The sequence below is a fragment of the Dermacentor albipictus genome, chromosome 5, assembly GCF_038994185.2.
Source record: "Dermacentor albipictus isolate Rhodes 1998 colony chromosome 5, USDA_Dalb.pri_finalv2, whole genome shotgun sequence".
In the NCBI taxonomy this organism is placed as follows: domain Eukaryota; kingdom Metazoa; phylum Arthropoda; class Arachnida; order Ixodida; family Ixodidae; genus Dermacentor; species Dermacentor albipictus.
The window spans coordinates 136188394-136212252 of NC_091825.1; the positions used below are offsets into that span (position 1 = coordinate 136188394).

The 23859-nt window shown below is 51.1% G+C and overlaps 1 protein-coding gene across 6 annotated transcripts in view; it reads left to right on the top strand.

Annotated features, from left to right (window-relative positions):
- The window catches only part of LOC135909253 (protein FAM107B), a 206046-nt gene that overhangs the window by 134458 nt on the left and 47729 nt on the right, over window positions 1–23859 (top strand). The window contains exon 1 of one of the 6 annotated variants that reach the window (XM_065441147.2): window positions 13262–13404. The exons of the other annotated variants lie outside the window; for them this stretch is intronic. Within the exon in view, the coding sequence (XP_065297219.1) occupies window positions 13389–13404 (16 nt within the window). The 5' untranslated portion in view covers window positions 13262–13388. Of the gene's footprint in view, window positions 1–13261; window positions 13405–23859 lie in introns of those variants that run through there. 6 annotated transcript variants of the gene reach the window in all.

The following is a 23859-nucleotide window of genomic DNA, read 5'->3' on the forward strand; positions in this document are numbered from 1 at the left end:
GAGGGCATCAAGAATGGCTTCGTGCAGTACATTTATTATGTCTAAGAAAACTGCTCCTACAAGTCGGTGGCGCTTTTTTTCGTGTTCGATCGTGGACACGAGATCAATGACCCCATCTGTTGCAGACCGGCCACGTCTAAATCCGGTCATCATTTCAGGATAAAGATCATTCTTTTCCATGAACCATTCTAGTCAAGTGAGTACCATCCGTTCCATCACCTTAGCGACACAGCTAGCTAAAGCTACTGGCCGGTAAGATGACATTTCGTAAGGCGATTTTCCTGGCTTTAGGAGGGCCACCAAACGGCTGGTTTTCCACTGCTTCGGGACTGTACTGGATGACCACGTGGCGTTATAGTAGGACAGCAGGACTTTCCGAGGACTTCCATCCCAAGGTGGCACAGAGCAGTATACGAAATACCGTCAGGTCCAGGGGCAGAAGATCGTCTAGACGCAGCAAGTGCAGCTTCCAATTCCGGCATCGTGAAAGGAAGGTCAAGACGATCATCTTTAGGAGGTAGCACGGGTCGATCCAATGTTGGTCATGCTGAAACATCGGTACGGGTTACTCTCTTACAGAAGTCTTCGGCAACCTGCACTTCCGTCAGACATTGGTGAAGTGCTAGAGCACGGAAAGGATGTTTTTGCTGAGGAGGGGCGCGAAGGCTTCGTACTACCTGCCAGATCCTAGAAAGTGGCTTTCGAGGATCCAGAGACGAACAAAAGGTCCTCCACCGTTGTTTTCCCATTTTTTGAAGGTGACGCCGTATTTTTCGTTGAGCTCGTCGACATAAGACAAGGTCTAATGACGAGTGAGTTCGCCTAACCTTCCTTTCCGCTCTACGACGGATCGCTCGGAGTCGTTCATATTCTATATCAATCGCCGTTCTGGATGTAGGTGCACTGATGAACTTAGTTGTCTTCTGCATTGATGATACAATAATGTCTTCTATATCAGATGGTGAAGTGATGTCTCCGCAGTACTCTTCGACAGATGTAGAGAATGTGGACCAGTCAGTGCAGCGTACAGCAGGTGGAGTTGATTGCACAAACCACTTCATCTGTACATATGTTGGTATATGATCGCTCCCATGCGTTTCTATGTCCAAGCACCAGTTGACTAAGGGTAGGAGGCTCCGAGATACTATAGTGAGGTCTAAGCAACTTCCGTAGGTAGTGCCGCGGATGTAAGTTGGAGATCCATCGTTGATGACAGCCAGACCTTCACTGTCTATGAAGTCCATCAAGTTCCTACCACGACAGTTCATTGCGGCACTTCCCCAGGAAGGATGATGAGCATTGAAGTCTCCAATAACAACATGAGGGCCTGGGGAGCTTTGTAATACAGTGGATAGATAAGAGAGTTCAAGTCCTTGTCTAGGAGGTATGTAGGCGCCGATGATCGAAAACACATGTTGTTTATGTTTTAGTGTCACACACACATATTCATTGCTGTCATGTGGAGTGATCGCGTTCCGCACAAACGTCATGTCACTACGTATACACATTAACACTTTGCTCTTGGGTCCATCTTCACGTGACCAGAGCTTAACGTATCCGGAAAGGCGAAATTCCGACGTGAGATTTGGCTCGCATATCACGATCACTGGGAAGCGGTATTTGAATACTCGTTGCCTAAAGTCAGACATGCGGCCGCATAGACCTCGAGCATTCCATTGCATTATAACAGAATGATGCATCTTCTGTTCCAATGTCCAGTGTTTTATCGTGAGAGCCATGATTAATACCCTTATTTTAGAGCCACTAATAGCGGCTCCATAGCATCTAACGCCTTCACGACCGACAGTGCAGTTGGCGTTGCCAATCCGGAGAGTAATATACGCATAGTGTTTACTAGCTGTTTAAGCATCTCTATCACCTTTTCATTTCCAAGCCTTTCAGTACCCTCCCGGCACTTGGGGAGCGCCGAAGGAGTATCTCCTCCGGAAGCCCTCAGTGGTAGCGAAGGCCACTCAATAGCCGAAGAGGTTGGACGCACGTTGGATGACGCCTCATTCCTTGACGGGCGCGGAGAGACTGGGGGAGGCGCATCTTGTGTGTGCCGGCCTTGCTCTCTCTGTGGCACGGTTTGCATCCAAGTACTCAAAGGAAGTGCCTCTTTACCCCGAGGCTTGCTCTGGGAGCGGCGACGCCTTTGCCGCAACCGGCGCCTTTTCTTGCGGACGGAATCGGCAACCTCCTTGTGCGTGGAGTTTTCTCTCACCATTTTTCTCAGAATTTGCCTCTCCTCTGCCATTTTGGGGCAGTCCTTGGATGTCGCTTCATGGGCTCCGGAGCAATTTGCACATTTCATAGCGTCAGTCTCGCAGGAGTCTACCTGATGAGCACCACCACATCTTCGGCACGACGTAGGATTCTTACACACAGCACTCACGTGGCCCAGTTTGAAACACTTGTGACACTGTAACGGTCGTGGTACATAGGGACGCACTGAGTGCCTCACATAACCTACTTTGACCGATGCTGGCAAAGAGTCTGACTCGAAAACCAACTTGATGCACCGGGAGCGGCCGAATCGGTGGATGTCGAGGATTCGCACTGTCGACGATAATAGAGATCGCAGGTCGTCATCCTTTATGTCAATGTCCACATCTGATATCGCACCAGTGCAGGTATCTTTGCCGTACGCTAGGAATGAGCGAACTGGGATGTTGCCAACCACTTGAATGCCTTTCAAAGCTTCCAATACTGCCTGAGAATTCACGTCCACCGTCAGAATGTTCTTCCGAGCATTAATGCGGATCTCTCTCACATGTCCTGAGGCTATTCGATCGAAGTATTTGGTCAGTGATTGTCTATTCAACGCATTCAAATTCGTACCTTCCGTAGTTGGGGTGTAGCCCACGGAGAAGACCCGTTCGTCACATCTGCTGTTATGAGTAGAATCACTGCCTGCTGACGTCCGGCGAAGCTTGCGCTTCAAGTGGCGCGATTGGACTAGCGTGTAATCACTGTCCGAGTCCATCTCTGCCGCTGTTGAGCTGTCAGATGAATCGGGAAGCCTACAGTCGGTGATGTCGCGGTTTCCCACGGACAGGGCTACCGCCGCGGGACTCGCCTTGCCATGAGGGCGCGGAGGTCCTCCGTCCTCCATTCTGGAGGACGACGTCTTCGGGGAAGCTCCTGATATGCAGAAGGCGCACAACTTTGAAGAAACACAGAACCATTTCGTTTTCCATTCTTCTCTCGGGGGTCGCCGTGCGGGATTGTCACCGGTATCGGTCACCCATCGCGACATATAAGAAAAAAATTGAAAGTGAAATTAGAACGTATACTGTCCCTCTTCTACTATAAAAGAATCTACCTCGTGTTGCTCTCTCGATATTGAACTTATAGGGCTTTAACGTCCCAAAGCAGTGTAATGGAGGATTCCAGTTTTTGACCGATTGGGAACAGTAAGGGGGGGGGGGGGGGGGGGGAGGAGAGGGGTTATCGTGCACCCGTTCAATGCACGATACTCGAGCGCTATATTGCGTACCGACCAATCGGGATCCGCCCACCGCGGCAGGGAATTGCTTTCCCGAGTTCAATGTCAAAACAGCGAGTATCGATGGTCTTGTATGCGAGTCATACCCGCCGTGGTTGCGCAGTCGCTATGGTGTTAGGCTGCTGAGCACGAGGTCGCGGGATTGAATCCCGGCCACGGCGGCCGCATTTCGATGGGGGCGAAATGTGAAAACACCCGTGTACTTAGATTTAGGTGCAGGTTAAAGAACCCCAGGTGGTCGGCATTTCCGGAGTCCCTCACCACGGCGTGCCTCATGATCAGAAAGTGGTTTTGGCACGTAAAACCCCATAATTTCATTTTTTTTTTGTATGCGAGTCAGGTGCTGTCTTTCGTAATGGCCTGGCGCGAACGTTACGCCGCTTAATAAGCTACCCGGGCGCCCGCGACTCGGGCATGTGACGGCGTTTCGTGCATATTTGCTTCTTCGACAGGGACGTTACGATCGCCGGCAGATAGAGGACACATGATCTTAGCAACACTTGCGACGTCACCATTCCCATCAGCACCCACTGTTCCTCCTCTTACAGCGCATCGCAAGCTTAACCTAAATGTCATTCGTTCGGACACTGAAACAAATGTTCATGGTCATGGAGACGCTTGTTTTGTCAGGGCCCTGTAATGCCCGAGTTTTTGTCGTTCTCTTTCCCGCTGTTGTTTTCACTGTCAGGCGTCGGGGAAAGTTCCTTGCCACGAAAACTCGCCTTTTCGCTATAGCAAGACAGTTTCTTGTCGCATCACTTCGAATAGCACGCGTATATATAGTTACGGACGCTTAGCATGCGTCATATATACCGCACCTTACGTTGGGTGGAAAGCTGAAGCTCATCTGCCAAACGACTGACGCGCTGTTGAGCGCCGAGGCTTACGGAGCGTGTCAGCTGTAAAAAAAGAAAACTCAAATTACCCGTGCGCAAGGTGAAATGCGCGGCGCACGATTTTATTATTATTTTTTAAAGTCTGCCACGCACTGCACTGCATAGTATACCAGGCTGCGCAGCGAAGTTCTAAGCCATTTCATTGTTCCTTTCTTTTACTTTGTTCAGTTGCTCCGTGTGCCCGGAGCTTTTGCAGTCAGCTGTACGCGTTATGACCAACAACTTGCATGCCGTAAGCTTGCGACGTGCGTCACACGTTGCCGTGTGCAGAAATTAAAGCGGGGCTGTATGAATTGCCCTGTCCATCACCTCTCCGGACAATTGCTCAGGTATATATAGCTCAGTGCGCAAGCGGATCAGCGCACCTCTTTGTGCTGATGACAGGCGGTGCCCCGCGCTTTCACGAAGCCAAGGGGATCTTCGCTAACGGGTTCAGCGCGCGCGTGAGGCGGGTAAAGCCGCGAACAGCGTAGCGCGAAGTAAATTCGAAATAGTGCGCGTCACATACGCCAGCTGGTAGCTTTCAACAGGTTTGTGCCTGCCTTAACCGCACTGCTTAAAAAGCAGAAGGTGTGAGGTTCTCGCGGCATATATGGTTGGATGACTTGCGTGCATGTGTGTGTCTGTGTAACGCCTGGTTTGCGCCAAACTGATCTATCTCTCATTCTCTTTCGCCAGGGACGCGGCGGGCATCACAAAAGGTGTGTACGGGGGGGTGTCGGACCGGAGTCTTTCGGGCCGCGTCGGCCGAAAAATACGTCTCAGCTCCGCTCTGAATACCCGTCGCAGCGCGCATTTGCTCGCGCGCGCGGCGCAGGCGACAGGATTTCTCTCACGGAGGCGGCATTGCGGGTCGTGTGTGCGCGCGTGTGTGCGCGCGTGTGGGCAAGACGTGTTCACGCGCCACATATTTCTCCCTATCCCCAGCGGAGGGCAAAGCGAGCGTGTGCTGTGCGTGTTGTCGCGCACCGCCGGCCACCAACAAAGCGCCCTGTTTGAGGAGAGAGAGAAAAAGAGAACTGCGGGCTTTTTTTTCCATAAAACTGCGACTGAAGGGGCTGGCGATAGCAAGTTCGGGTATCTCTTATTGTATACGCTGTGCCGCTGACGTACAGTCGCCTATACAGAAGCTTACGGGATGTGAGATTTTCGAGAAAGCTCTCTCTCTCTCTCTCTCTCTCTCTCTCTTTTGCTCGCAGAAAGTATGGGCACATAGGTAGGAATTCAGTGACTCGTTTGTAGTGTTAGCGTTTGCTAACCATACACTGTGCGTCATCATGCTAGAAGCGATCGTACCTTATAACGGGGAACAAGTTCACGATTGTCGCGGAACCCGTGTCCCGTAAACTTCAGTGGTCAGCTGTGCGTGCTCTTGCTCGTGACGCCGCTTCAGGTTCACGTCAGTATACGAAATAGCGTGATAGATAGCAAGGGGCATTCATATACCGGGTGCTTCGGCGAACACTTTCAAATTTTTCTGAAAATTCCCTCTAGTAGATAACACAATACTCGTTCACGAGCTAGTCTACTTGAAGAGGCGGACATAACTTGCACAAAAAATTGAAATCCATAATCGATTAACAAAAATTACTAAGTAAGGTTCTAACCAGTAACCTTATGGCACATGTTGCAATTTACAAAATCTAGCCGGGAAGTTAAAAGGCGTATCCACTTGGAACGAATTCTCGGGGTGGCACCAGTTTCGAGATATTAATTCCCGAACTTTCTGGACAAATGCATTGGCGTTCCAGTCACTTTTGTGCTTCAATGCATAAAGCGACTTAGTGCATTTATGTTAATTAGTCGATTACGCATTTCAATTTTTGTGCGAGTAACAGCCGCCTCTTTGAGTAGACGAGCTCATGGACTATATCTGTGCTGTCTGCCACAGGAAACCTTAAACTTTTTTTGAAAGTGTTCCCTGAAACGCCCTGTATATAGACCTTTTCATCGGGCGAGGAGGACGGGGCGCGCGGAGAGCTTTTCCTCCTCTCTGGCTTGGGCGATCCGGCGCGGCGCTGCTTGGAAGTATTGTCGTGTGCTGCGGAACGATTTCGAGATGTTTTAGATGGTACTTTGTGAAATTTACGCCATGTCCGTTCATATAAGGTCGTCGTGGAAGCCTTTCGGTGCATCGGTAACTACAGTACGCGGAAATATATCTTGGGGGAGCAAAAATGTGACGCGCTTTATCAGCCGCGGCGTACGGACATTATCAGTCACGGTGTGTTTATGTGTTGTGAACTATTTTGCTTATATCGGTTTTAATTCAACAAAGAAAACCGGTGTCTCTGTATTAGCAGCATGAAATGGTAAATCTGCTCACTATCTGATCGCTTGGCGTAGGGAGTAATACATAAAGCATAAGAGCGCATGCTCGTGCACGGCCAACCTAAGGCAACCACGAAACATCTAAGCGGGAGGCGCTGTCAAATATTTGTGATGCACCGGCAACGTTCTCACGCATTTCAAGTCTAGTAGCCTTGAAATCATTATATGTCTACGCTAGCCTTCCTGCATGAGGCCGATGGTTTTGCTCAACACAGAGATCACTGCGGTTGGTGAACCAGCACGATATATGTGAGCTGTGCGCTTCGGCATTGCCTTTTTGGCCTGTATACAGCCATAATATATTAGAGGGATCGCATAAAAATAATGCGATGCCTATTTTTGAGGACAAAATTTCCGTAATACGTGTGAGTGCGTCGTAGAGAACGGAACGAACACAACCGAAAAAAAAATCGGTTAGCCTCTTTCTCGAAAAAGCAAGAGAAAACGGGCTAACGCCGCAATACGACCTCGCATAGTCACGCCGCACAACATTTATAATTATATAACTGCTGAAGCCGTATGCTTGGACCATGCGGTATATAGAGCAAATATATCTGTAATCCAGCACCTACCACTGTTTAGGATGCTCGCGCAGTTCGTAAACAGTCCCTTTGCTGGACAAGCTTAATTTAGACTGTAAGATATGCTGCTATTACTTGCCAAAAATATTTTATTGAGGGGCGGAAACCACATCCATCGAACCAAGTAGTCACGCAATGTAACCTTCAGCGAACAGTTTGAACGCTTGTACCCACGGTACCCACGGTTGTAGAACGGTACCCACGCTGTTACGATCGTCACGTATGCTTCATGGCTCCTAAACCGCAGCTTAGAAATAGAGGATAATACTGCAATAAGGTCACATTAGTGATTGGAACATTCAGAAATACACAATTGATCTGCGAGGCTGATTGTAGGCTCAAATATGCACGCACACATCGCGCTGCGTGTGCCGTCCACCTCAACGCCAACAGAAATTCCGGCCATGACGCCTTAAACCACTTCGGCAGGTCTCACAGAAACGTTTACCACGTAGACGACGCACGGTATACTAAACAGAACGCACGACCGTGAAAACAAACGCCAGAACCTACCGCCGAGCGTATACCTGCCATGCAAAAGACCGCTTTCACCCAAGCCAGTACGGCGCTGCTCATAGGTGGCGCCACTACGTTCACAATATGGCGGCGCCTACGAAAAAACGGTCTATAACGAGCCTTGGGGAATGCAGCCTCTGTCTGTTCCAGTGTGCTAATGTAACGTCATCTTGCACCGCAATACTGCGAATAGCTACCCCCCTGTTGCCTCCTAGTTCACTAGCTCCTAGTTGACTAGTTCCTAGTTCAGTAGATGCATTTGCGTCATCCCCCTCCATGCTCCCTTTATTTCATTGCGTCGTTACACGTGCGGCACACAAGGTTTCAGACATGGCACGAACCAGTGCACTCTGTCGGTATAACTTGCTATCGCAATTAGTCTTGCGAGAACACGCATCTCGGAGGCACACATGACGCTGAGAGGTTTCACGAACCAGTCCAAACAGCGACCTTGTTTTTTACCGCGCGTAAGAGACATAAACGGCGCGCGCGTCACCAATCTCCGTACGGGTATGCGAAGGTATGTTAGAGCGCGCGTTTACCGAGACGTCGGCCATCTTACCTTGGATTGCTCGATTGTGCGCGATCACGTCCGCAACTGCGTTAACCGCTCTTTCGCGCCTTGTATCCGCAAATACCCGGTCATATTCAATCGAAGTGTAGCTGTGATGATCCCTGTCGGCCCGAGGTCAAGTTATTGTTCGTGCTCGGCGCATCCATGCAAACCGGTCTCTCTTGTTGGCTGTATATACGGTCGACACGGGTGTCTCGGGACCTTCGCCGAGCTCAAGTTAACTGCGGCAATGTACTAGCTGTTGCTTGAACAAGAGAAATTACTTATTAGAAAGGCAGAGAGGTCCGCCTGAGCTAGCATGCTCTGGCCTGCTACTCACCATAAGGGTTAAAGGTAAGGGGCAAGCAGTCCAGAACATCCCTTGTGGCTATTGTTGCAATGGTGCGGTCACGCATTGCGGTCAAAATAGTACTTTCAGACAATGGACAAAATTCGTTTATGTCAGGCTGTTAAAAGGTGTTTGTTATTTCTCACTGGACCTCTCCCTGTCCTTATTTTCTTTTTCTCTCCGATTTCGCTCTCTTTTCATTTTTGTCGAAAGTGGTGGTCCACACTTCGTAGTTTGTAGCTTCGTAGCTGTATTATTGATATCGTCATTAATAAACCGCCACGCGCCGTAACGGATGGTTATATCTGCTTATCTCATCTTTGTCAGCTATACGTCTGGTTTACATTCGTTTTAAAGAAATGCGACATGGCACACACATGCGGCCTTCCCAGCAGGATCCGGCGCTGTCGTCGTGCAAGCCCTTCCATTTCTGACCATTCGGGCTGCCGAAAGTCATTGGTATATCGCCGCATGAATGGCGTGGTTTCCATGTTGGCGTCACCACGCGGGTGATAATTCCACGTGATGTTTTACGTAAGATAAGTAAAGTCGTGTTTCGGCTAATGCAAGCAGGCAGCGTTGTGCTCTGCAAATGGGGGCGGTAGTAAGAGAGCCGTAATAAAGCGGTTCTTATTTCGCATTAGTGTGCTTTAGCACACCGTTGCCACTAACGCATCCGCCATTTTCCAGCCGAATATACTCGCCTGCGGCCAAAACTACCTATAGCTATAACAAGCCCAAGTCTGGCGTTTGGCCGAAGCGATAGCACATGAAGCAGTATGCTGAAACTGTATTAGTTGCGCATACTGTGTGTGGGTCGCTCTCTTTTGTAGTGGTCTCGAGCATTATTTGATATAATAGTATGTATCGATGGGTGTTCGTGTTTGTTTCAGTGTTTTCCCGCTTGTGGAGTAGCGCTGCTTCTACGACAACTGAGATCATACCCTGTGTCTCAGCTAAGGTTAGCCATGCTGTTCAACGGAAAAAAAAAACGACGACATTGCAAAACGCGCTGCAATGTACAGTTAAAGACCTGCGGTGTTCGCTCGTCAGCGTTCTGACGACCGAACTCCGCAGGTCTTAAAATTGTATCATGCACCTTGTTTTTCGAATAATTTGTTTTCGTTCGACAGTTCGGCTAACGTTAGCTGGGTTCGGCTAACGTTAGGAAGCCACCTGCAATTAACCAAGTGGTGTGAGGGCACTTCGTACACTCGCTTTGCCGCTTCAGAAGGCGATCCCGCACAGGGATGGAGAATATAAAATGCGCGAAAAGCAGACGTGGTCTACCGGACGAGCTTTGTCTCAGGCCTGCTACCCTATACGCATAGGGAAAGAGGATAAAGGGGAGAAAACATGAGGGAAGACGTATACGGTGCGTATAGCGATGATGTAAAGCCCGTACACGTGCGATGCGCATACATGTTTGCGCACAACACTTTACAACGCGCAGCGCTAGAAATTGCCGAGGTAAAGCGGGGCACTGTGAAGCAACAAGAGCGATCTTGACAGTTTTAACAGACAAGTATACCTTGCAGAAGTGTATGTACTGTGTCAGCGACAGTCTTTGCCAGTTCGAACGGGAAGTGTATGTAGTCGCAGTTTCCCCACCCCCTCCACCCTGCTCCTCTTGCAGCTTCGGGAAACACGTCGCCGACAGGCACGTGCCGCCGCGACTGCATCGATTTCGGTCCCGCGACTGCCGCCGACGCCGCTCTGTCGCGGCGGCCTGATGCGTCGCCCGGCGCCTCGACGTGCGCTGTTGCCTGCGGGCACGCCACATCGGCCGGCAGCAGCGGCCGACGTCGCCGCACCCCGTCGCCGGACTTCATTACGGCGAATACTGCGAGCACCGCACGGCGCGGTCGTCTGCGCGTCGTCTGCCCGGTGTTTTGTTCGTCTAGGGTGTTTGCGCGTCTGCAATATTGCGTAGCGCGTGCAAGTGAACTCCACGCACTGGCAAAAGATGGGCATGGATAGATGCGCTGTGTAGCGAAAGCTGGAGCTGTTAGCCTGCTTACTCGATAACTTGGCGTCGAGGGGAAGGTGAGGAGGGGGTGGGTGGGAGGGGCGTTTGACCGAAATATAAACTTGTTTAGGCATTCTATTTATCTAGCGCTCATAGTGTCAGGATACACTCCTTGTGCAGTGTATTACTGCTTAGTGTACACGTACGAGCTGCTTATGGCTCCCCCTATCGTCCTTGACGATAAACAATATCATTGCCATTGTCAGGATTAAGCATTGTTTTGTACCCGTGGGTAAACTTAGCCACAGGCGACATTGTTACCGCGTGTACTGCAAGCTGTTGAGCGAGGAGTTACACTTGCAGGAATTTTGTTAAACCACATCTCGCTGCGTAAGCTTGTCGCGTGACAACTTGATGTCGGTAGCGCGAAGTTTGTCGGTAGTCGGTTTGCTCGCTGCTATGAGTCGTACAATTGCTTCCGGACGAATGCCGAAAACCTAGGCGACACGCAGCACCGAACGTCCTCAAGATGCATCCTCCGTTTGTAGAGTTTCGTGCGCGATTATAAGTAACACCGAGACAGTTCTCGGAGCTGCATTCCTCCCGTAGATTATCGGAGGGTCGCGTTCCCTAGCAGTCATACACGCGGCCCTCGTAACTCGGCGACCGCACGCTGGCTCGTAAAAGGAAATTGCCCGCGGCGCGACGTAGGCCTTATATAGCGTCACGGGCTTCTCGTCAGTCGGTGCGGCTATTGGTCGACGCGTTGTATTTGAAATACGGCCGCGCCTAATGGCCGGGCTGACCTGCAGGCTTGTTGCTGGCCGGAAGCTACAGATGTGACGAACTCCTCATGTAGCTCTTCCTCTTAAAGGCGCGCAGATCGCTTGCTGACTCGTTTTTTTTTCCTCTCGTCTCTTGCGACTGGCAGTGTCAGTCTTATTTTCTACATTCCTTACGTTGCGTTCGATAATCCTCTGCAGGAGTCAATGTAGGACCACATGTAACCTACATGTGTGTAGGGCGTGCCTGGTACGTACAACGAGACTTGTCATTGTGCCTTCGAAAACTACATTGTCGATAGAGCAGGAAGGACGTTCGCACTTGCATAACGTATATATAGTAAGCGCATCGCTACGCGTCTTTCGCGTGCCTCATTTGCGAGGTTGCCTGTTGTCGACGCGTGTCTATACGCACAGTGGCCATACTATGTAATAATTGCATTGCATTTGAGCAGTGCCAGGCGATGTACCGCATGCGTGGGTACACATATCCGCTCGCCCCTCAGCCGAGAACCGGCGCCGGATCTTTCGCGATCCGCACTGCCGAATATCACGTGACCCGACTCCGGCGATGCGCGTGCGCTGACATCGAAGCGGACGTTAAGCGGACGTGGCGACCTTGCTACGGAACGCATAAAAGGTCGCGCCGCGCAGGGCCCCGGAGGGAGGATGTAAAGCTAATTACGCGTAAAACGCTCTGGCGCAGAAACAATATCGTTCGGCATGTAGGAGACGCGGTTCGCTACACGCCAGTGCGCTATGCGTGTTCGCAAAACGAGGAAGTGGTCGGGAAGTGGTTGGGGATGTCAAGTCAGCGGCCAGGTATATACATATATATACGCGTCCGGAAAGAGCGGCGCCGAATTGTACAGAGCATAACTATATGTATAACGTAGTCTATATATATGTAGTCTATATAACGTAGTATTGCACTCGTTGCGATTTGCAAAAATTGTATTCTCCAATTCTAAATGTCTATAGGTGTATATACTCACGTCTATATAGCTATGGGCTTTTTACGGCTGGCCGGTTTTAGGCCATATGCCGCTAATCCTTGTAAGCTCGTATTCCCTTAGACTGCGTATGGTCTGTTCTAAAAGCCTGTGGTGCTGTATACGTAATGAAATGTTGTCTATTCTAAGTTTTTAAAGCTTGCGTGTATTATGCCACATGACTACGCATCTGTCGCGATCTATATCCGCTACGACGAAGGCTCCGTGCATTCGCTTATACTCGTTCAAGCCACCCTCCCCTCTTGCTGCGAGTGCACAATGGCACCACGTATGCATCGAGCGCCGCATGTACGGCGACATTGAACGAGCCCGGTTTCCTGTAATGCGGGAAATGCGATCCTAAACGAGACGCGGTTCACTTAACTCTGTGCACTATGCGCGGCTTGCCGTTATGCTTTTCGTATAACGCAACGACGCGACGCTCTGCAGGACACGCGTTGCGAGTGTGACTGTGTGTGACGGCACGCGCGCGCGATGTTGTTGCCGTTGCTGCAAGGGACGTCGCTTGAGTGACGGGATCAAAAAAAAAAAAAAGAAGAGAGGCGCATCCTGCGACAGTTGGGGCGGCCGTATACGAGGCTGTTTGCGCGCGGGTGATCACCCGCAGCTGTTGTTGGCGCCGAAGGGCAGCGCGCATCACGTAGCTGAACGAGGTGGGCGCGAGTGGGTGGAAGAGGCCGAAGGGTGTGGGGAGGGGGGGTGGGGGCACGAGGTTATTTCACAGTGAACTTGGCGCGGCTGCGGGCCTGCTACGACTGCGGGCGTCGATCGAGAGCGGAGCCACTTCGTCGGCCCGCCTGTCACAACGCGTCCGTCTTGCCGTAAAGCCGCGCCGTCGCGTCGCGAGGTGCGTCAGAACAGCGGCGCGATTGATCTCTCCACCCTTCGTTATGCGGGCATCTCGCAGTGAGTGTGCGCTTTTGTTTTTTCGACGTTTGTTGTCGCGGTTCGACCGTGTGAGATTCTTGCGTGACCGGCCGCTGTGGCGGCTCTGCTATAAAGGGTTTCACAGAGGGCACGTCTCGTACGGAGGACGACGACGTGACCCTTATTTCGGCTCTCTCTCGCCGAAAATTTAATTTCGAGCGTCCTGAAGAGATCCTTTAAATTATTCTGTTTTCTTTTGTTCAGTCAGGCCAGAGGGACAGCGAATGCGGAAAGATTTTTTGCAAAAGCAGGGTTTAAGGTGGGCGAGTCCGTACGTCTCCTTGGTGATGAATATGCATACCGTGCTTGCATTTTTATCGCGCTCATGCATTACCGCTTTGCAAGCACGATCTTCTTTTTTCTTTTTTCGTTAAGGAAATGAAAGTCCAACTTTGGGCTCTTCAAAAGTGCTTTTTGATACCACGTTCCTTTAATCTCTTCGTGGGCACGTATGGGCAAATTAATCGTCGAATATGATGAATGGATTATTATGACTAGATGCATCCAATCTCCTCGTATTATGCTAGGCTCACAAACGTACTCATTCTTTAAGCACGTTTCGAAAAAAGGAAAATGCGTTCCCGTCCGCCCTGTGAAAGATTACACTCCAGAGCTCCCGCGGCCGTAACCTCTACTGCCTCTTATCACCTTCGTCGCGAATATTCATACCCGTTGTCCGTCCGAATTGGACAGAGCGAGAAAAAATCCATTGATTAAATGCGAAGATTTCTACAGGAGTGCATGTAGCCGCGTAGTACGTGCTATATGCTTTGCTTGGTGAAATGTATCGGGGAAAGGAAGGCCCTAGGAGGCGGCGGGCGGGTGGTTAGGAAAATATACGAAAGATGCACAGTGTTTACTATCATCGCATTTCTACAGCGATGGCGGCTATATGGAAGCTCTTTCGTGACCGAAGTTGTTGCTTGAATGTCGAACGCAATCGGTAACACTCGCATTAGAAAAATGAAGTCCCCAGTGCCGCCCCAAAGGGCAAATTTGTGACAGGTACATACACCTTCCACAGTGCCGGAGAACTTTCCTTCTGGACTCGACTTTGATTGGATTAGCGGATTCGTTTGTGACACATTGCGTCTATAATGACTGTAGTGCGATTGTAGAGTTTATGCGACGCGGATATATAACACACGATGGGCGGGAGATATTCATTTTATTGATGCAAATGAGGCACTTTCCATATGTGTTCTAAGCGTCATGCATTTAATTAAAAGTAACTTATAGCACACGTTGCTTCTGCATAGGCTTAGATGAATTTTGCGCGATCGATTTGTGACGCGTAAGGCGCGAGAAATATATAATATACGCTGCTCACCGACAGTCGTGATTTCCCCAGTTGACACTGTATATATGCTGGTTCAGCTTGTGTACATTGATTCCGGCAAAACGCAACGATCCTGGACACACGCAAGCGAGTGAACTGAGAACAGATATAGGCAGACAAAACAACTAGCGACTCCGTCGTAGGTTTTTTACCGCCGGAATGTTCTCTGCTAGCTGCGGGAGGCAAAACGACAAACTATGTGACCGAGGTTTAACTCGCAGCGTAGACGATAGGGGCACCCTTCCTTTCTTTTTTTTTTTTTGCAAAGTCATCCACTTGTTCCTCCTCCCTCTCTGCTCCCTTCCTTCCGGTGAGGAGCGCCAGCATGTGACATCTCGTCAGCGCCTGAAACTTTTTTTCGTTTATTGCAAACTAGAAATTTTGTATCTTCGTTCGGCAGTTCCCCGTTGGACGTTCAACGACTGGCGCACCCTCTTTTTCTTTTCGCTTCCCTATGGCCATCACTATGGTTTCGGAATCTATTTCGTTTCCCCCTCGTTTCTTTCTCGAAAGCGAAAAGCTTCTCTCGGTGGGGCTCTCTCAGCTCGCTGATAGCTTGCAGTTTCCCGCGGTAGGCTGAGAGGATATAATCCGCGCGGCGTGCCTACGGTCAATCGAGGGACTCGTATGCCTTTGATTCCAAGTTTGACGACGAACCGCCGGTCTTCATTTCAACGGCCGGATACGTGTAGCCGTCGTTTCTGCTGCCCGCAATGTTCGGAAACGGCCCACTTCCTCGCGTTCTCGAATGGGGGAAGAAAGATAGTAAGGAAATGCAAAGAAAAAAAAAACCCGCTCCGTAGCGTGGTTCTGGAAGGTTAAGCTTTCAGCAAAGAAACATATGGGTCCATCGTCGTCCGCGGCTGGTGTAAGTAAAAGAGTTAAGTGGCGCGGCGTGCTTCGCCTCAATCGCGGCACGTGGAACACACACGGCGGTGGCGTGCGTGCTTGTGGCGCGTGTGTGTTTGTGTACACCGACGTATCTATCCTATGCGGGTGTTGTGTACAAGCGCGAGCTCGCGCTTTCGTGCGCACCACCGGCAGTCAGGCTGAGTCTGGCTTCCTGGTTCCCACGGCGTTGTTCTGTGCCGCCCCCTATACTCCCCCCCCCCCGCCTTTCTTACCACTCCTCACTGCATACAACAGCGTACGCGGTGCGGTCTTTTTTTCTTCTTTTGGGTAGAAAGAAAATGGCATGGAGAAGGCGGCCAAGGATGAAGAGAAATGCTTCCAGAATCGCTTTCGTTTCTCCCGGTGGTTTCGCATTTTTAGAGCGAGGCGGCGGTCCGGCTGCGGCGCTGTCCGCTTCCTCGATTGTTTCTTCCTTCTTATTATTACTTTCTTGCGTTTTTCTTTACGTTCTTTTTCTTTTTTTTCTACGCCGCGACGCGTACGGTACACTCAGCCCGCGCCGTGTGGTCCGACTCTCCGCTCGTCATCGGGTCGGAGAAACAATTCCGCGGTGCGAGCAGAGCCTGCGCTTTCGGTTTCACTTTGACGTGTGCTTTCGTCTCTTGTTTCATTCTTCTGTCTTCATTCTTGTAAGTGCGCTCACTGGGCTCCTATATGAGGTTTCGGGTATTCGTCGCCTTTAACTCTACGGCGTCGTGTTCCTGGATTGTTAACTGCGCCATTTTGAAAGGTAGGGTAATACAAGTATAGTGCTTCGTTGTTGGCGCAGAATGTGCTCGAATGCCTAGCACCGAATTTACAAATCCCCCCAATATGTTATTATTGGCTGGTGATCTGTGTGTCGGATGCTAATGTACATACACATCTAGTTACAGAAGGGAGTCGTACATTAAAATACCGTGCGTGTGTTCATGCTGTGCATGACGACATCAAAATTGACATTTCAAGGGGCAGCACAGCTGTATGTGACCATTGGCCAATTAAAAAAATAAATCGGCTTTCTCCTCCTCCTCCTCCGAACGGGCAGGGCGCGTTCACTGATTGAGGCCGTTTTTGTTGTACAGCCCCGATCGCTCACCCTTAGGACATGCGCGCCGCGGGGTCGAGGTGGAGTCGGCAGGCTGCGCCTTGCTTCTTCTCGTCTCAGTGGGTCAGCCATGCGTCAACTGGGGCGATCGAGATCTGGCCTATTGGGCGAGAGAGGGAGTACCGGTGGGCGCGTAATGGCGTACGCCATTAAACTTTCTGATTTGTCGTGTGTGCTTGTGTGTGCTTGTGTGTGTGCTCGGGCGTGCTTGTGTGTGTGTGTGTGTTTGTGTGTGTTTGCGTATGCGCGCGTTTACGCGTGGCGTGTTATACTCTGTTCCCCTGTAGTGCTCGACAGTGTGTCATACCAGTCACTAGGACGTGCGTTTAACGTTCGTTAAATTCGAAAATCGAGAACGTGCATTCGTTCTCTTTTAAATGTCGCATTCTGTGTGTCCGCAAATCTGTGTCTGCATTTGTGCTCACTTTGCCGCTGTTGAACCGCGTTCTTTGATAACGCCGGGAGCTGCGAGAAATCTTCCGACACTTCGTGGCCGAAGCCTCCGGGATACGTATTACGAAGTGCACTGCTTTTACATCTCGCGACTGTAGGTTCAGTAGGCATGTACCTTGAAGTTGAACTTGTAGACGGCGAAGTAGTTAGATTTATCTCGGTTTTAGCGTTCTGAAAGGCTTCCGCTGGACGATGAAAAATTCTGACTGAAAGTTCGGAGAACGAGGCAGGGCAACGTAACTTCGAATCGCGACACTCTTTGCGTTTTCACCGCGCACAAGTGTGACTGACGCAAAGTGCAAAGAACCCGACAGGTGTTCGTTAACGGCAGTGTGTGCGTGCGGTCCTTGCCTTGCTGTCGTTCGAATTTTTTTTATTTCTTTATCTTTAACTTGTGCGCAGGCTTATCGCGCTAATTGCGATGTGGCCACACTCTGTTGCCACATTCCAACAACTGTACCACGCTGTTTATCAGCACCGCCTCTCGCAACCGTTGCTCGGCGCGTTCAAAGTCAGCGCAGTAAGCACCGAGTAGACCGCTAAGCGTGTCGCTGCCGCTGTGGCCGAACTGAAAGGAAAGGTATGGGTGGGAAGCGGGGGAATGGATAAGGGAGGGGGGGGGGGGGGGGGGGGGGGGCTACAACGCTTTCTGTGTGAAGCGTTGGCGCGAGGAGAAAGAAAAAAAAAACGAAGGTGGGAGAGAGAGTATAGCGAATGCGAGAGGAGTTCGGTCACAGGCCACCGAGGCCGGCCCAGCGGAACTGCTCCCTGCTGCACGCGTCCACGGCACTGCCTGTGGCTGCCGTGGTGACATAGTTTCGCTTTGCTGACGCGACCATCGACACTGCCGCAGGGGGCCGAAGGCAGCGCCGGAGGGGGCTCACGTTGTGTGGGGAGGGTGTGTAGCCACATGGAGGTAGTAGAAGAGGGGTGGTGGAATGAACCCCTTTCCTCTTCTGCCGCGTTCGCTGGCCCGCAGTGGAGGTTGTGAAGAAAGAAGGGGGGGGGGGGGGGGGCGTGGTTCACCGAACCAGCCAGCCGGGCCAAGCCGCCGTCGGCGCCGGTCGAAGTGGCGCGCGGTGGCACTCGAATCCAATTCGGTGACGCGACACGCCACCCCGTTGGTGCCGGCGGCACTGCGAGCCGGCGTCTGTGTGTGTGTCAGTGCTCGTGCGGGGGGGCAGCAACAACTCCCCCCCCCCCCTGCTACCGTGTTGCTGCTGCTGTTGCTGCTGCTGCTGCTGGGAAGCATGAGCGCACCCATGATGGGATAAGCGGGAAGCGATTACCGCTGGCTGCCGCCGCCGCCACCGCCTCGTACCGAACCGCTTCTCGACCCGAGTGGCTGCGGTGTGCCACCCTATACCTACCCCTGCGGGGCTCTTCGTGGACGAACTGGCCTGGGAAGAAGCGAAGCGCCGTTTCACGAGGTTTGTGGTGATCGTTTTGATCGGCGACTGCGGCCGGTGAAGCGTGTTTTTTTTTCGGAACCGCCGAGGTCGTCGCTTCTCGCCTACGGGCTGGCATTGCTCGATTGGTCGTTTCGCCGCCGGCGAGCTTCGTCGTCGTGCGGTGCCGCTATATCGTGCATCGGTGGGAAATCGAGTCGGCGCTCGCAGACTGCGGTCGGAATGCAGGGTTGGAAATTGGACAGGCAGATGATATACGCTCAATCGCGCAGTTTAGTCGCCTGGGTGGTGGGACTCGTTAAGAGAGCGAATTGGATGATATCATGGCTCGAGAGGAGTGCCCTCTATCACGTATGTAGCGATATTGTTAGCTCCAGAAATATGCGGGACGCGCTTCTGCGACCTATGGGCGCTAGCGCGGCAACTAGTAGAAACCCAGGAGCCGGAATGGCGACCCAGTCGCAAACGTTGCTGGTATTTTCATGCTCGATCCCCACATGCCTCCGACGTCCTGCCAGGTTATGTACGCGGAAACACTTCGACATTGGCGCGCACGTGCGGTGGATTTTTACCCCAAGGGACTCTCGTGCAAACTTAGACTCCTTAGAATAAACGAAGTTACTGTAAAGGACCCAAATGGAGGCGTGCTCACCTTTGCGATACAAGTATACTCTAGCGCAAACGTCTTTAGGAGTGTCCGCACGTGTCGGAGGTAATAACTTTTCAGGTCACCAACTACGACTTTCGTGCGGAACAGCGGGGTCAGATCTCTTGGCTTCTAATTGCGCGCGACTTTACCGCTGTGTACGAAAGCTTTCATTCATTGAGCCCTCATTTCGACTTAAATGGCGCAAGCATCCATTCTCTTTCAACTTTTTCGCTCAGTCAAAGATACTGGGACCGTCGCCACACCCGTAACTGGCACAAAAAGCGATTCCTGCACTAGTACACTGCTTGAAATGCAACGGCTTAAGAGATAGCTTGTAGTGTCCCTGTGTGTCATCCCACGTGCATCAGTGCTCACTATTTCCCTCTTTTGCTCTTGCTATTCCCCCTTTCCCTCACCGTTAGTGTAGGGTAGCCAACCGGGCGCTCGTCTGGTTGATCTCCCTGCCTTTCCCGTCCTTGCTCTCTCTCTCTCTCTCTCTCTCTCTCTCTCTCTCTCTCTCTTGCTCAATGCGCGAACGCCTCAGAGTGCGTATAGTTTAACGTGGCCACGAACACGCCACTATAGTTGCCGTTGTGTTCTCTTAAAGATTGCCTGCTGGGAAAGGTATATACGTTCTACTTAGCTTGACTGCTCCACGTCCCGAAGATACAAGGTAAAAATAAGCCAAAATAACGGTTGCATTGAGGCGCCGCATGAGTTTGGGCCACAAGCAATTGTTCGTCACACCTGCGAGCGACAGAAGCGGTCTTCAGAGCAAAGTTTGCGTCAAAAATCCCGCGATTTCGTTTTGAGTCAGGTATAGTAATGCTTAAATGTTTAATTGACCTGGCATTGCCTTAAAGGAAGGCAATTTTGACGAGTTACCCGACTAACCAATGTACCCGCGTCGGTGTACGTTATATGTAGACTTTATGTGGCCGCTCTATACTAATATCGTGCTCCCGTACAGTGAACCTGTCTGCAAGCTCACGGCTTGTAGTGCGTAGCTCTATACTTAGCTGCATTCCGCCCTCGTATACGTTGAAAACCCGCCAGCGCTGGTATCGCGGCGCACGGCCTTCCGCAATTACGTGCACCCGCCTGAGCGCGCGCAGGCTCAGATAATAGGTAACGTGACACACCCTCATCTGTCACAATGTGTACACGTCAACCTTCATGACCCGCCGTCGAGAGCGTGCGGCCATGCAAGGTATATACGCCCGCTTATTTCTCGAAAATTGTGGAAACCGATTTTGCGCCGCGATAGGGCCCCCTCGGCGTGTATGTGTGTGCGCGTACGGAGATGGAGTTTCACAAAGCGGAGCGTTCCACTTCCTGCACACGGGGCAGCTGTATTAAAAGGAGCGGGCGCTCGCTCGCAAAACCGTAAAGCAATCGAAAGCGTATACCGCTAGATCGGTAATGGCCGGAACCGTTGCCTCTGTTTTCGTTCTGTTTTCTTTCTTTTCCTGCGGTCTCGTGTCATGCGTTTTGGCGTCACTATATAGTGCTCTCCGGCATATTGCGTATATACGCGAGCGAGCTACGCGGGCTGATCTGGTCGCCGGACTGTTTGAACTCGTTTCGCTTGTTTGCTTGTTTCGCAACACCTGCCTGACTTTCGTATACGCAAACCGGTACATTCGAATTTCGCGCCCTTTCGCTCCTTTTCTCAGTTTCTTTTTCTTTCTTTCTGTTTATCCGTTGGTTTAAACGCGATTTCATCTGATGGCCGCCTGCATTGACTGCACGGTTCTTACAATGGAAACGGGCCGTATCAGGGCCGGTATATGCTTTGCGGCTCGGCGAAGGCTGCGTATAAGAATGTGTGTCGCGTGCGGAGAGTGGACAAATAACGAGAGTGGAAAATGTAATTTGGCACGAATTTCAACGAACGGGGTCAGCCTGCAAAGCGAGCGCCGTGTCTCTATGCTCAATGCGCGTGATTCTGCTGCGTTAAGCGGTTTTGTGTTTGCGTCAGCATATTGACGTTCGAAATTCACAAGCGGTGATATTTGTGGCCATGCAGCACAGACGTTTGAAAATGAACTGATGCACGTTTGCTAATAATTATTTGTGTGCGTTACTGTAATTACACTGCTGTCTATAATGCGATTCCGGTGGCTGCCTTTTTGTGAGAGCGCCCCGCGGACCTTATTTTCGTGTACTGAAGTAATGTACTCTGTTGGGTGTGGTACACTAAAGATTAATCGTTGCTTGTATGTATGCAAATTGTGGTACAGTCGACACAATAGACAGAGGAGTGCGACGCTGTTGGAAGCCTGCGAGTCTTGCGAATGCCACCTCGATCAGTGTGTACACAGAGCACTCGAGCCTTGCGGCGCTAACCTGTGGAGCTAAAACTTGGAGAGGTTGTCAAACTTAAAAGGGAAGCTGAGGAACACGCAACGACTGACGCAACGGACAGGTTGAGAGGCAGAGAGGCAGCAGCATACAGACCGGTATACTCGATGAGGGAGGGCTCAGCGAAATTATTTAGATAAGGATATTACGCAGAACAAGGGATCAACAGGTTTATGATGACAGAATGGGTATGCGTGCCTAGGCAATACGACTGCATGCATGCAGTCGAGAGAACTACCTGCTGCTGTCGCCGCCGCCGCCGCATGGAATTAAGCGCGGTGCTCGGCATATATCGCGCGACCGAGAGGTCCGCTTTCAGAGCGCGCGCATTTCTTTCTCTATGTGACGCGCGCCTTAGCGCAGCTGGAGTCTTGTATAGCTCGCTCAGTATACCTGAGGCATGCGCGGCTGAGAGATTAAGTGGCTGCAAAAAGAGCGTCGCGCACGCGCGCATACGCAAGCACGCGCAGGTGTTCACTTAACTGGCGGAGCAGCATGCAGCGCGCTGAACGTTGAAGGTGCATGCATGGGGAAAAGTCTCCGCTGTGGTGACGGGACGTGTAGTTCCGCGGTCACGGTCCCGTAACCGCGCGGGTGCCTACGTGTGTCGCGGTGCCCGAGCCGACCCCCCAGTATATAGGCGCGCCCTGCCGCTTGTGCTTCCGAGTTCCCGCTATATAGGCGCTGCCGCGAAGTAAATGCTACACAGCAGCCGCTTCTGATTTCGTGCCCAACGCTGCAGCTTTTCGCTTCGCTTCTGCGTTGCGGAGCGCTCGTGCGGGGGTACAGGATGTAACGGCCTTCTTTTTATTGCTCCGAGATAGCCGGAGGAAGCGCCCCTTTTCCATTTCGTATATCACTGCTGGCCGAATTCGCGACTTCTATCTTCAAGCTCATGGATGTATGCTGGCGTTTCTTGATCACTATAGTGCTCGGCACTAAGCATGACCTCGTAGCTCATTTGCATAGTTGCGCATGTCGTGCGCCATCATGTTTTGATCCGTTGTCCTCATAAGTTTCCTCCTAATTCCGTCGTCTAGTGGGCTTAGCGCATCAGCGTGTCTATTATCGAACGCTTTCGGAGTTATCGGACGCTATTTTTTTTTCTTCACTTCGTACAAGAAAGCCGAAGCAAAGACCGCGCTCTGCGCATGCGCCGCTCCGTCGACGCTGTTTCTTGGGTGCGCACTAGTGTATGCAATCAGCTTATTGCATGCGTGTTCAGAAGGCCGTGTCAAGTACAGCTTGTCGCGATGGCATCTTTTGTGCCTGACACCGTTCCATTTGCGAACAGAGGGATTTCGGATGCAGCATGACCATAAAGCAAGCAACAAAATCCCAATAACGAAAGGTGTCAGGCAGGGAGATACGATATCTCCAATGCTATTCACAGCGTGTTTACAGGAGGTATTCGGAGACCTGGATTGGGAAGAATTGGGGATAAAAGTTAATGGAGAATACCTTAGTAACTTGCGATTCGCTGATGATATTGCCTTGCTTAGTAACTCAGGGGACCAATTGCAATGCATGCTCACTGACCTGGAGAGGCAAAGCAGAAGAGTGGGTCTAAAAATTAATCTGCAGAAAACTAAAGTAATGCTTAACAGTCTCGGAAGAGAGCAGCAATTTACAATAGGTAGCGAGGAACTGGAAGTCGTAAGGGAATGCATCTACTTAGGGCAGGCAGTGACGGCGGATCCGGATCATGAGACGGAAATAATCAGAAGAATAAGAATGGGCTGGGGTGCGTTTGACAGGCATTCTCAGATCATGAACAGCAGGTTGCCATTATCCCTCAAGAGAAAAGTATATAATAGCTGTGTCTTACCAGTACTCACCTACGGGGCAGAAACCTGGAGGCTTACGAAAAGGGTTCTGCTCAAATTGAGGACGACGCAACGAGCTATGGAAAGAAGAATGATAGGTGTAACGTTAAGGGATAAGAAAAGAGCAGATTGGGTGAGGGAACAAACGCGAGTTAATGACATCTTAGTTGAAATCAAGAAAAAGAAATGGGCATGGGCAGGACATGTAATGAGGAGGGAAGATAACCGATGGTCATTAAGGGTTACGGATTGGATTCCAAGGGAAGGGAAGCGTAGCAGAGGGCGGCAGAAAGTTAGGTGGGCGGATGAGATTAAGAAGTTGGCAGGCACGGCATGGCCATAATTAGTACATGACCGGGGTTCTTGGAGAAGTACGGGAGAGGCCTTTGCCCTGC